This window comes from Mus pahari, chromosome 13, assembly GCF_900095145.1.
Source record: "Mus pahari chromosome 13, PAHARI_EIJ_v1.1, whole genome shotgun sequence".
Lineage (NCBI taxonomy): Eukaryota > Metazoa > Chordata > Mammalia > Rodentia > Muridae > Mus > Mus pahari.
Window position 1 is genome coordinate 24,193,170 of NC_034602.1, and position 12,914 is coordinate 24,206,083.

Genomic DNA, 12,914 nt, shown 5'->3' on the forward strand with positions numbered 1-12,914 from the left:
GAGAGAGAGAGAGAGAGAGAGAGAGAGAGAGAGAGAGAGAGAGAGAGAGATTGGTCCATTTTGTTAGGCCCATAAAATATATGGGCATGGTGTTGTTCATAATATTTGCTTATGATCCTTTTCTTTAAAAAAAAATACTTAATCTATTTATTTTATGTATCTGAGTATATTGTCACCGTCTTCAGACACACCAGAAGAGGGCATCAGATCCCATCACAGATGGTTGTGAGCCACCTTGTGGTTGCTGGGAATTGAACTCAGGACCTCTAGAAGAGCAGTCAGTGCTCTTAACTGCCGAGCCATCTCTCCAGCCCTATAATCCTTTTCTATGTCCATAGGATCTCTAGCAATACCTATTCTTTGTTTCTGATAATAATTTCAATCATCCTTCTTTTATCTTGGCTTGACTAAAATCTTGGTGATTTTTATTGATCTTCTTAAGAAACCAGTAGATTAAAATAATTATATAGCTTCTTGTTGGCTTTCTTGGTTTTTCCTCTCCTGCTTCACTGCTTTCTGACCATGTACACATGCTTGCTGGTTGAGACAGAGCTTGCTATGCAGCCCCACTCTGTGGTCCAGGATCACCTTGAGGTCCCGACCTTCCTGCCTCCCAAGTATGTGAGTGTGTGTGTGTGTGTGTGTGTGTGTGTGTGTGTGTGTGTGTGGTGTTAGAGGTGTGAGCGCCTGTGCAGTCACCTGCGTGAATGTGGCTGTTTCTTCTCTCTTGCTGGCTGTAGGCGTCATCTGTTCTGGTGTCCCACAGATGTCCCATGACTGGACCTTCAGTTATTTACTCTGCTCTCTCTTCTAATACCTACGTTGCTGCTGCCAGTTCCCCGTGAGCGCTCCTTTTGCTGTATTGCACACATTTCGATAAGTTCTATTTCCGCTTGATTCAAAATAGTTTTGCATTTCATTGTGGGTCCTTCTCTGACCTGTGCCAAAGAGACTGGTTGGTCTCCCGATGTCGTAGACTTTGCCAGGTAGCTTTCTCGTATTTGGTTTCTTTCGTAGTTCTAGAAGAGCATCTGACATCACGCCTCGTGTGGTTTCTCTTCGGTGTTTGTTCAGGTGTGTGTTGTATGGCCCTGTCCCCTGCTCAGGGTGTCTGCTTCTGATGAAGGCAAGTCACAAGCTTAGGGTCCTCAGACCTCAGCCTCCCAGGAAGCAGTGACTGCAGCCCCGCGCCACAAAGGTTTTTCTTTTCTTAATTAACTTGTGTGTGCATGGACATTTTTTCCTGGATGCATATCTTGCACACCAACTTCCTGGTGCCTGTGGAGGTCAGAAGAAAGCATGAGATCCCTTGGAACTGGCGTTATAGATGGTTGTGAGCCACCGTGTGGATTCTGGGACCTGAATCATGGTCCTCTGCAGAGCAGCCTTAATTGCTGAGCCATCTCTCTCAGTCCACCTCCTCAGTTTGTATGTAGTATGTGTGTGTGCACATGCCTGGAGGTCAGAGGTCAGTATCAGGTACCTTCTATTACTCTCCATCTTATGCATTCATTCATTCATTTGCATTCACTCCTTCATTTTTGAGACAAGGTCTCTCACTGAACTCAGAGCTCACCTTCTCAGCACACCTCGGAGATTGGTTCTATCTGCACTCCTAGGTTTGCTGGTGCCATGGCCACCCTCCTGTGAGGGTGCTGGAAGTCTGAACTCAGCACCCTCACAGGATCTATCTGTCCTTTACTGATCTATCTGGACTCTTACCATGGTTTTTAGATTATTTATTTTATTTTATGCGAATGAGTGGTTTGTCTGAACATATGCATGCGTACCTCCCCAAGCTTGTTATTGCTAACAAAATGTAATATCTTTATCACATCTTATTTCTTTGTACATGTGCAGAAGTGGAGGTCTGGGCACATCTTAAATTAATTGATCTGTCCTTCCATCATGCGAGTTCAGAGGATTGGACTCAGGTTAATGGCGAGTCCCTTCTGCCTGCTGAACTGTCTCACTGGGCCCTGTGCCTAAGGAAACTTTATTTCCAGGAATTCTATTTGATTTTTAAAAAACAATTTCCATGTCCCCTACCATTCTCCACCTTGTCACATAGCATGTCAATCCCAGGTGATTCTTTGTTTTGTTTGTTTGTTTATTTTTCTTGAGACAGGATCTCACTATGTAGCTTAGATAGACCTGGAATTCTTACCTAGCTAACTCAGGCTGGCCTTGAATTCATGCCAGGCAACCGTGTGCCTTGGCCTCCCCAAAGCTGGGGTTACAGGCATGTGACACTAGACGGTCTAGCCTGAGTCATTCTGCTTTTTAAAATTTTATTTATTTATTTATTTATTTATTTATTTATTATGTATACAGTGTTCTGTACTCCTTGTGTGCCTGCAGGCCAGAAGGCATCAGATCCCATCACAGATGGTTGTGAGCCACCATGTGGTTGCTGGGAATTGAACTCAGGACCTCTGGAAAAGCAGTCAGTGCTCATAACCCCTGAGCCATCTCTCCAGCCCTTAAAACATTTTTTTTAAGGAGCTGAAGAGATGGCTCAGTGGTTAAGTGCATAACTGCTCTCTCTGAGGATCTGAGCTCAGTTCCCAGTACCCATTTTAGATGGCTCACAGCCACCTGCAACCCCAGCTCCAGGGCCTCTATTGGAGTCTACACTCGTGCGCTCATAGTCTTTAAAAAACAGCTTTTTTTTTTTTTTTAAGACAGGATGTACATATAGGTGTATTTCAATTTCTTTTTAAAGTTTTTATTTATTTATTATTTGTAAGTACACTGTAGCTGTCTTCAGACACTCCAGGAGAGGGCGCCAGATCTTGTTACAGATGGTTGTGAGCCACCATGTGGTTGCTGGGATTTGAACTCCGGACCTTTGGAAGAGCAGTTGGGTGCTCTTACCCACTGAGCCATCTCACCAGCCCAAAAAACAGCTTTTTAATCTTTAGGAAATGTTTAGATTTTTTTATTTTATTTACTGTTATTATTTGATGGTGGGAGCACGTGTGAAAGACAGGGCAGAGTTCAGCTCTCCTCCCTCTGTGGGTTCCGGGACCCACTTGGCCAGGTTTGCGGAACCATCTCCACGGTGCAGAGTATCTGTCATAGATATTTTATTCATTTTTTACAGTTTCTTTTTATGTATATGAGTGTTTTGCCTGCGTATATGTCTGTGTACCACATGCAAGCCTGCTTGCTGCCTGCAGAGGTCGGAAGAGGGCGTCAGACCCCCTGAAACTGGAGTTACAGATGGTTGTGGTCTTCCATGGGGGTGCTGGGAATTGAACTCGGGTTCCCTGTGGGAGCGTCCCGTGCTTTTGACCGCTGAGCCATCTTTCCAGCCCCATCCCTTGTCTCCTCCTTACGACACCGAGTCCGCTATGGGTCTGTTTCTGTTGACTGATCTTCCTCTTAGGCGCTCAGCTTGTTCTCTTCACACAGCCGTTTCTGAAATGCGTAACTGGATGAGAGGCGCAGTCTGAAGAGCTGCGTGCTGTTATTTTCTTGAGAAGTCCTGGGGGCCCCAGGACAGCTACATTACAGATGGGTCGCCCCATTCTTTCGGAAATTTACCTTTATTACAGAAAGTCCATTTTGGTTTTGTTCTTGGACCTGGGAAAACTCTGTAGGCCTGGCCTGTGTTCTTTCTGTTAAGTCCTGGCTTTCTGCAGTTTCATGAGAAAGCACTGGGTGTTTCCAGGCCCTCTGTGCTATGTGATAGAAAGTTCTTGACATCTGTGCTCAGTCCTACCAACTGTTGTCCTGGGTTCCTTGTTGCTCTGAACTCCCCATGGACTGAGCCCAGTTTCTCACAGGTGCGAGACATCGCTCTACACCCAGCTTTCTGATAGTCTTTCTCCCTCACACAGGCCCCCTCCTCTACCTCCTGCTCTCTGCCCTTCCCTCCCCTCCCTTCCCCTCCTCTCCCCTTCCCCTCCTCTCCCCTTCCCTTCCTTACTTCTGTCTCTGACTTCTTTCAGGGAGAACCTGGCCCCAAAGGAGACCCTGGTGAGAAGAGCCACTGGGTAAGCTGCAGCCCTGCACCTGCCTCCCCTCCTCCTGCCCTGCCTCCCCCTGCCTCTTCCTGCCCTCCCCTGTTTCCCCTTCCCTGCCCTGCCTCTTCATGCTTCCCTTGCCCTCTCCCTGCCTCCCCTGCCCTCCCCTGCCCTGGGTTCTCAGTAAAGAATTCTCTGACCAGTAGACCCTGGGATCAAGGGTGTCCTACTCACATACTTATCAGAGCCCTGCTCCCACACCCTCCCAACACTCCCCTCCAGCAGACCCCACCCATGCTCTCCCTGTCTCTGTCTCTGCCTGTCTTCACCCACCTACCCTCTGTAGCCTCGCCAGGCTGTTGGGCAGTTTAGGTGACCCAGGCAGACCAATTCTCCACTTCCACGGTCCCTCCTGTCACAGGCTTTGGCTTTGTCCTGTTGGCCACAGAAGGAAAGGAAATGTGAAGAAAGCATCTACCTAAAACAGGAAGGGACCTTAGGCAAGTCATGGGACAAAAAGGGGATGCACAAGGGATCCATGGGACAAAGGACCGGGGACCTAGAGACCAACAGACACACTGAGAATCCAGGAAGTTTGGGAAGGGAAACCTTGAAACCATTATGTATATGTTTGACATGGTTAATGAGGCTAGGAGACATAACTCTGCTCTACCCAAAAGATCTATAATAGGTACCACCACATACTTCAAGCGATCTACTAGGGAAGCCTAGAAACTGTGCAAAAAGAACCGTAGAAACTGAGATAAAGTAATCTAGACACTGCCATACAAAGGAAGAAGTATGAAAGTACAGTAGAAAGGGAGGCCTAGAAACTGTCACATGCAGAGCAGACACTAGGTAAACGGAAGGGGGACCTAGAAATCACATACTCAGAAATCTCAAGGTTTCAAGGACCTCACTGGGAACCTGCAAGATCAATAGAAGTAATTAATGGACAGATCTGGGGGCCTAGGAATCTACCCTGCCTAAAGACAGAGAAGGAAGCCTAGGACATACCATGCCCTGAAGTGTCAGGTGCCCGCACTTGGAAACCATTGTAATGCGGGAAACATTTGGAAAATCTGGCGGGCGGGGCGGGCGTAAGCATCCCTCAAAGACAGCCAGCCTGGGTTCTTTAGAAGCTGACGTTATGACTTCCCTCCTCCCTTCCTGAGCACCGTTGGTGAGGGCGTGGCCAGCATTAGCTTCCAACCTTGTCTTGCCTGTTTGTGGTCCTGGAGTCAGTGATGGATACAGCCGTGGTTGTCCTCACCCTGCACGAGTCCACCTCTGTGTACCCCATGACTTCTCGGGGCCCTGCTACCTCTCCCAGACGCTTGCTTCCCGACCCTCCATCCTCGCCCGTCCACTCCCTGTGGTTCCTGGCCTCTGACAGTGTCAATGTGGCCCCAGCTTTGAGCGAGGAGACCCATGTGAGCAGCTCTCTGCCTCTTCTAGGCCCCCCACTCTCCCAGAGACCCGCAATGAGAAAACAGGTTGTTCACCCATCCCGGAAGGTATGGGGAAAACCAGGTCACTACAGAGCCAGGCTACAGCAGCTCCTATCCCTGCATAGGGAGCCTTAGCCTGCCTCAGGTCAGACCTTGAACCCAGGACTAGCCATGGGAGGGACCCCCAAGAGGTAGCAGGACCCCTATCTGCCCACCTTCTTCCTTTCATCACCTGCATTTCTACTTCTGCTTGCTGCCTGGGAGAAGGTTTGCTGGGCAGGAGATGCATGCGGCTGGCTTCCGGGCTGAGGGACCAGCTCTGTGAGAGGTAGGTAGGGATCCTGGTACGGTGGGAACATCCTGCTGAGACGCGTCACCTACCAGCGCCCCCTAGAGGTAGTGCAGCTTTCAGAGCCGCTTGCCAAGTTTAACTGTAGCTCAGCAGTGTCACCAGGTGGTCATAGTTGTGTACTGCAGGAGCTGAGTGACTGGCCTGAGTTACTCTACCTAGTTATGAGGGAAGCAAGCCTTCATCCCTTATTTAGACAGGGAAACTGAGGACCAGCTCTGCAGAGCAAACTGGTAGCACCAAAAATGAGACCCAAAGCAAAACAGGCTAAGACATCTAAATTCCCAGAGGAGCTAGAGAATCCATTACCGTTTCCTAAGCATTGCTCTGTATGCCAGGCTCAGGGCTTGACAGTGCAGAGAGGCACTCTGCAGACACAAGCCTCAGGAGGAGTCACCATCGGGTCAAACCCCATGGTCAGCAGCCACAGGACAAAAGGAACTTAGGTGTGGTGGGGGTGTCTGTACCAATAGTGTATTGATGATGAAAGGGACCTAACCAGTCACGGGGTATTCAGACAGAGAAATGGGGGCAGCATATAGAATGGGGCCTGGGACATGTTCAGAGTAGCAAGTACTTGGAGAGGCAGCTTGGCAGGCAAAGTGAGAGAGGATAGAAGCTCTCAGAAATTCTAACGTTGGTGGACCTGGAGTATCAGACCTTAAGTACTGCTAACTGGGAAGCAGGAATGGTGGTTCAGACTCGGAATCCCAGCATTCAGATGCCTGAGGCAGAAGGATTGCTCCAAGTTCAAAGCAAACCTAGGCTTCGGAGTGAGCTACTGAAGGATCTCAAAAAAATTAAGAATTATTTTTGAAAAATTAAAGAATGTGAGGAATGGAATGTTCAGGGTTTTGTTCTCAAAGTAAGTTTCTGAACACCAACTTGGAGAGTGAATTGGAGACAGAGAAGGGTTCTGGAAGGCAGGGGGCATCCTGATCAGAGGCCAGGAGCCTTTAAGTGTGAGCATGGACCGGCAGCAAGGCAGATAGTGGTCAGTGGAGTCAGGGGACCGTGGGTGTTGCCTTGGCTATGAAGGGAAGTAAAGAGGCAGACCTGGGGCTGGTGTGTAAACCTGTAATCCCAGCTGCTCAGGAGGCTGAGACAAAAAGATCACAGGTTCAAGGCCAGCCTAGACAAGTTAGTGAGATCTCGTCAGAGAATATACTGGGAATATATAATTTTCTCACACTAAAGGGGAGGGGGCTAGAGATAAATCTCGGTGGTCGAGAAGCTGCTGACCTGGGCGGCTCTATCTCTGCTGCTATACCCAGGAGACACAAAGAGACAGCACAGCAGTTAAGGTACTCAGCACAGCAGTTAAGGTACTCAGCACAGCAGTTAAGGTACTCAGCACAGCAGTTAAGGTACTCAGCACAGCAGTTAAGGTACTTCCTGAGACCCTGAACTTGAGTCCTATTAGTCACGTGGCAGCCCACAGTGATCTGTAAGTCTAGTCCACAGTGGGCACTGCTCACACGTGGTGCACAAACATACACACAAGCACAGATGCAATATTTATACACATTAGGAATAAACAAATATCTTAGCCAAGATCTGAGCAAGGTTCCTGCGCTGCAGTATGTCACACAGCTGCTGTCTTAGCCTAGAGTGTGCTCCCTGCCCCTCTCACTGGTGGTTTGTAAATGTCCTAGATCTGTCCCCCACCCCCACCCCCGCTTCTCCCCAAGGAGAGCAAGCTAAACACTCTGGGCAGCACTTGCTGGGACCAGATGCCCTCTGATTGCCCTCACTGGCCCATCGTCCACGCTGGAAATGACTTCACGGTGTTTTTAAAGACTGACCTTTTAAAGTGTTTTAAGATTTATTTTTATTTGTGTGCATATGTGTAAAAGTGTCTATCACATGTGTGTTGGTACCTAAAGAGGCCAGGAGAGGGCGACAGATCGCCTAGACCTGGAGTTACAGTTACAGGTGACTATGAGCTGTCCAAAGTGGGCACTGGGACCCTAACTCAGGCCCTTTGGAAGTGCAGCAAGTGCTTTCTTTCAGCCATTTCTCCAGTCTGTAAACTAACTCCTCTCTCTCTCTCTCTCTCTCTCTCTCTCTCTCTCTCTCTCTCTCTCTCTCTCTCTCCCTGTGTGTGTGTGTATTATGCCTGTGTATGTACATGTGTGTGGTTGTGTGTGCATGTGTAGCATTCTCTACCCTGTCCCCTTGGGATGGAATCTGGGAGCTCACACTTTCCAGCAAGGCTAGCAGCCAGCAAACGCCTTTCTCTATGCCTGCCAGTGCCGGGGTTACCAGCAACAGGTAGTTTTTGATTGTGTGTGTGTGTTTGTGTGTTTGCTTGTTTGTTTGTTTGTTTTTCAAGAGTGTGTCTCTATGTAGCCCTGGCTGTCCTAAAACTCTCTCTGTAGACGAGGCTGGCCTCAAAACCATAATCTGCCTGCCTCTGCCTCCCAAGTGCTGGGATTAAAGGCATGTGCCACCAATGAGCTTGGGTGGCTTTTACATGAATTCTGAAACTCCAAATTCAGGCTCCTTGCTCTCATTAACCAAGTGCTCTTCCCACTGAACCATGTCCCCAGTCCTGGGATCATCCATTTTCACAACCTGCTCCCATGACACCTGAAGAGGGATTACTTTAGCATGTGGCCTATAGTGAACCCCATACCCCAGGCTGAAATGGCAGTTCAGTGGACCAAGAATAGCTCCATCTTTATTTATGATATTAATAGAACAGCTGAAGCACAAGGAATGGCCCCGGGAGATGAGCACACTCACAGTGGATACATTGGGAGGCCTCTCGGTTGCTTAGATGTTCTTGTGGAGAGCCACTGCTTCAGAGTGTTGGACGGTGAGCCAAGTATCTAAATTCCAGCACACGGGAGTCTGAGGCAGAGCTGTCATGAGGTTGAGGCTAACCTGGGTCACATTATATCTCAGAGAAAAAAGAATGGGGGGAGGATCTGGAGAGATACAGAAGTGAGGGGCAGCCTTTAGATTCCAGGATCCACATAAATGCTGGGTGGGCATGGCAGCCCATCCCTAATTCCAGAGCTAGGAGGGCAGAAACAGGACTACCAGAGCAAGCTCTGGGTTCAAGTGAGGGTCTGTGCCTCAATAAATAAGGTGGAGAAAAGCCCCAGATGTCAACTTCTAGCTTCCAGGTTCATGTGTGCATGCAAACACATGTGAGCACCTGTATACAAATCTATAAGCACACACGCACATACACACACACACACACACACACACACACACACACACACACAGAGGTGGGGGAGATGGCACAGTGGAAAAGAGCACTTTCTGAACAAACAAGAGGCCCTGAGGTCTGAGCCCTAGCACCTCCACAGAAGTCAGGCATGGCACAAATGCCTGCAACCCTAGCATGGAGGACTAGAGATAGGTGGGGCTCGGTAGGCAGCCAGGCTAGCTGGAACTGCACATGCTGGTGCACCTTAAGACCCTGTCTCAAAAAGTAAGGTAAAAAGCAAAATAGAGTGCATATAGATTGCATGTGCATATACATCCACACACGTACATACACCACACACACACACACACACACACACACACACACACACACAAGATGTGTGTATGCATTCCTTCACTCGCCCTACACTAAAAGCCAAGAGACTTGTAGATGCTGTCAGGTGTGTGGGATAGTTGTTGCAAAAACCCTGGTGTCTGTTGGAAAATCTACCCACATTCTGGAAGTTGTTTAGGGAGGGGACATGTGTTAGGCAACACCACAGACCTTGTGTTGGGGAAGGAAAGGACAAACTGGGAGGCAGTCCAAGAGAGGTCTCTAAATGAGCCTCTGTTTGGGGACAGTGGAGAGCCCTAGGCCTGGGAGGCCTTAAAGGAGCTGGGTGAGCCCACCATGGCAACCCTGGGAACACACTGGTGCCTTCAGCTGCTGCTAAGAGGGGCTGAGCTGAGGATGCTCTTCCACGGCGGGTCAGAGTGTGGAACTGGCGTGGCCTTGGCAGAGAGGTGAATGGTTTCTTGAAGGAGAGGGGACTGGTCTCCAGCCTTAGATCAGCCTCTTTTTAAGCAACCATGTCATTAAAACATATTGATTTTCACTTTATACTCATTTTAGCACGAGCGGATTCACTAGCAGCTAGCTTACTTTTGCTGATAGAGTCAGGGTGAGGCTCATAGGATTGGTTATAACAAAGTCAACTTGAAGAATATGAATAAAGAGATAGAGAAAACTGTAAAGAATTTAAAATGCACAGACAACCCAGGGATGTCACAGGCACTGTGCAAAGGCTGTAAGGATGGGGATGAGAGGTTGAGCTGATACCACGGGGCCTTGAAAGCAATATGGCTTCTTTGAAGATAGCATATGGGTGACCTGCAGGGTGGCACAATTCGCACACAGCTGGGTTCAAATGGTACTTTCTGAGAGGGTGTCCAGGGGTTGCTTCCTCCTGCCTTGCCCCCAACCTGTCCCCCTCCGCCTTGTTTGGCTGTTCATGGGTCCGGGGCTGTGGAAGGTGGTACGGCTACAGGTGCTTGTCCTGGGTGGGGCATGGGCCACTGGCAGGCTTTGCAGGGTCCCCTCCCTGCCCCCTGTCACGGCTGCATCTGTCTCTTTCCTCCACAGGGGGAGGGGTTGCACCAACTACGCGAGGCTTTGAAGATTTTAGCTGAGAGGGTTTTAATCTTGGAAACAATGATTGGGCTCTATGGTGAGTAGAGACAGACAGACGGCCAGCCAGCCCAGCCCTTGCTTACCAGCCTCCCTCAAACCTTCTTGGGGTGGAACTGGCCTGAGTCCGGTTCTGAGGCTGAAGAAGCACAGGCTACAGAGGCCACTCAACCCTGATGACTGATGCCCTCTCTCGGGGGGAAGGTCCTGCTCCGGTACTCATCCTTGTGCCTCTCGCTAGGCATTGTGGGTGAAGTAGTTACTTACAGAGCTTGGCGACAGCAGACGATGAGATTTGTAAGGATTTATGGGCAATGAAAACAGACTCCTAAGCTGGGCATGGTGGCCCACACCTTTGATCCCAGGATCTCTGTGAGTTTGAGGCCAGCCTGGTCTACAGAGTGAGTTCTAGGACAGCCAGGACTACAGAGAATCCTTGTCTAGGAAAAATAAAACAATAACAACAACAACAACAACAAAGGGAGAGAGAGAGAGAGAGAGAGAGAGAGAGAGAGAGAGAGAAACCAAATGCCTAATCAGCAAGGGATTGTGGGTAACAGCCAGGATCTAGGGTCAGGGGTTATACAGTTAGAGCCCAAGCCCAAAGGATTATAGATAGGAGATGTAGACTCCGTTTGGGCTTCAACTCTAGAGAGGTCATGGGCAATGGGGGCAGTCTCCAGACCTACAGCAAATAGGTTACTCAGCTAGATTCCACAAGTGCAGGGAACTGTGGGTGACAGAGGCAGACTCAGGACCCAGAGGACTCTGGGTAATAGAGCACTTGTCAGTTCTGACCAGCTTCCCCATAAAGTTCTCGAGACTCTTACCAGACCTGCCTTCCTGGCCCCAGGTACCCATCCCGCAGTTGCCACTATGGTCCTAGAGTCCTAAGTTCCCTGTCAGGGCTCGAGAGAGCCAGACCCTTAGCCTGGCATTCACCCTCCAAGTTCTCACCCTCCTGGCTACCTGAGGGGCTGGGCAAGTCTTCTCCCTCTCTCACGAGGGGACACTGAGGCCTGACTGACACTGGTCCAGACTCCTGCCCTGGAGCCCATCAGCATGTAGCCGCCTTCACCACCCTTGGCTCCCAGCCCAGCCTTTAGAGGCCAGACTCGCACCGTTTGCTCTTCTCGATCTCCCATCAGGCTCCTAGCTTACAGAGCTTCCTGCAGCAGCAGGCTCAGCTGGAGCTCCTGGCCAGACGGGTCACACTGCTGGAAGCCATCATCTGGCCAGGTAATGGCAGGGCGGGCAGGCAGGGGCAAACCCTCCGAGGATGGGCCTGGGACAGGCTTGGGCATGAAGAAGACGCCTCCCGGTGCTTGGTCTGGGCCAGAAGATACCTTGCATCCTTCCACTCGTCGAGGACAGAGAGCCTGGCACAAGGAACTAGCTTTCCTCTTCTGGCAGTCACCTACCTGCACAGGCTCCAACAAAGCCGACAGATGTAGCTCTGCCCTTGTGCAGTTTAGGGCTGGGTTGGGGAGGGATAAATGACAGAGTAGTGTATATAATTATGCCTCTGGCCTGCTGGGGCCATGGCTGCGTGGTAGAGCATTTACCTCATTTGTACAAGTCCTTGGGTTCAGTCATCACCATGAGGGAGGGAGCCAGTTCAGGAGGGCTTCCTGGAGGTGATGTCTCAGTGAGTGAACAAGCTTGGAAAAACAAAGTCTGAGAAGACGCAGGGTTATCTTCCTCAAGGTTTCTGAGAGGTGGAGACTAACCCTGAGCAGAGCCAGACCGGGAATATTCTAGAAGGGTAGGTACAGGCAACCTGAAAGGAAGTTTGCCTCCTCGCTCCTGGAGTGAGGCTAAGGAGCCCAGCTGGGGTGGGGAGATGGGGCTAGCCGTTCACAGGCATGGGCTGCTCCTCATTTGCCCAGCGAGGGCTCCCATCCCACGAGCTAACCCTTGCCCCCTCCAGCCGCTGCCCTGTCTCCCAGCCCAGATGCACAACAATGCCCAGAGGCTTCCATAGTGTGTCCACCCTCCCCTCTTATAAATCTGAAGTCTGAGGCCCTACGTCTCCTCTGAAAATGTCCTTGGATCAATTAGGCAGGCTCGAAACCAACCCTTCGTTCATCAGAACCAGGAAGCTCCGCTCAGATGGGCACAGGGGAACTGTCCATCAGTCACTGGAGAGATTCCAAGAGGGCCTGGGGATGTGGGCCCTTCTTGCTGGACATTGGAGACTTCTTGAAAGAGGGGACCCTGTGTGGGGTCATAGAAAGCGCCTGGTTGTGCCATATGGAGGCAAGAGGGACAACTGTGACAGGAAGTCTAATAAGATCTGGAGGTTGGAGTGTGTGTCGTCCCAGTCAGGGATGATGGTCAGTCACATGCTTATGATATCAGCACCAGAGGACTGAGACAGGAGGATGGCAAACTTGAGGCCAGACTAGGCTACTGAACAAAACTCTGTCAAAAAAAAAAAAAAAAAAAAAAAAAAAAAAACAAAAAAAAGAATTTGTGGCCACAGACGGTTTCTGATCCCCACCTATTAGACA

The 12,914-nt window shown here is 49.9% G+C and overlaps 1 protein-coding gene across 3 annotated transcripts in view; it reads left to right on the forward strand.

The window, feature by feature from the left end:
• Positions 1-12,914, forward strand: part of Emid1 (EMI domain containing 1) — a 45,553-nt gene that overhangs the window by 30,431 nt on the left and 2,208 nt on the right. Inside the window, exons 13-14 of one of the 3 annotated variants that reach the window (XM_029545240.1) lie at positions 3,957-4,001; positions 11,550-11,640. In XM_029545240.1, the coding sequence (XP_029401100.1) occupies positions 3,957-4,001; positions 11,550-11,640 (136 nt within the window). Of the gene's footprint in view, positions 1-3,956; positions 4,002-10,356; positions 10,442-11,549; positions 11,641-12,914 lie in introns of all 3 variants that reach the window. The other 2 variants (XM_021211037.1, XM_029545242.1) reach the window with 2 other exon arrangements.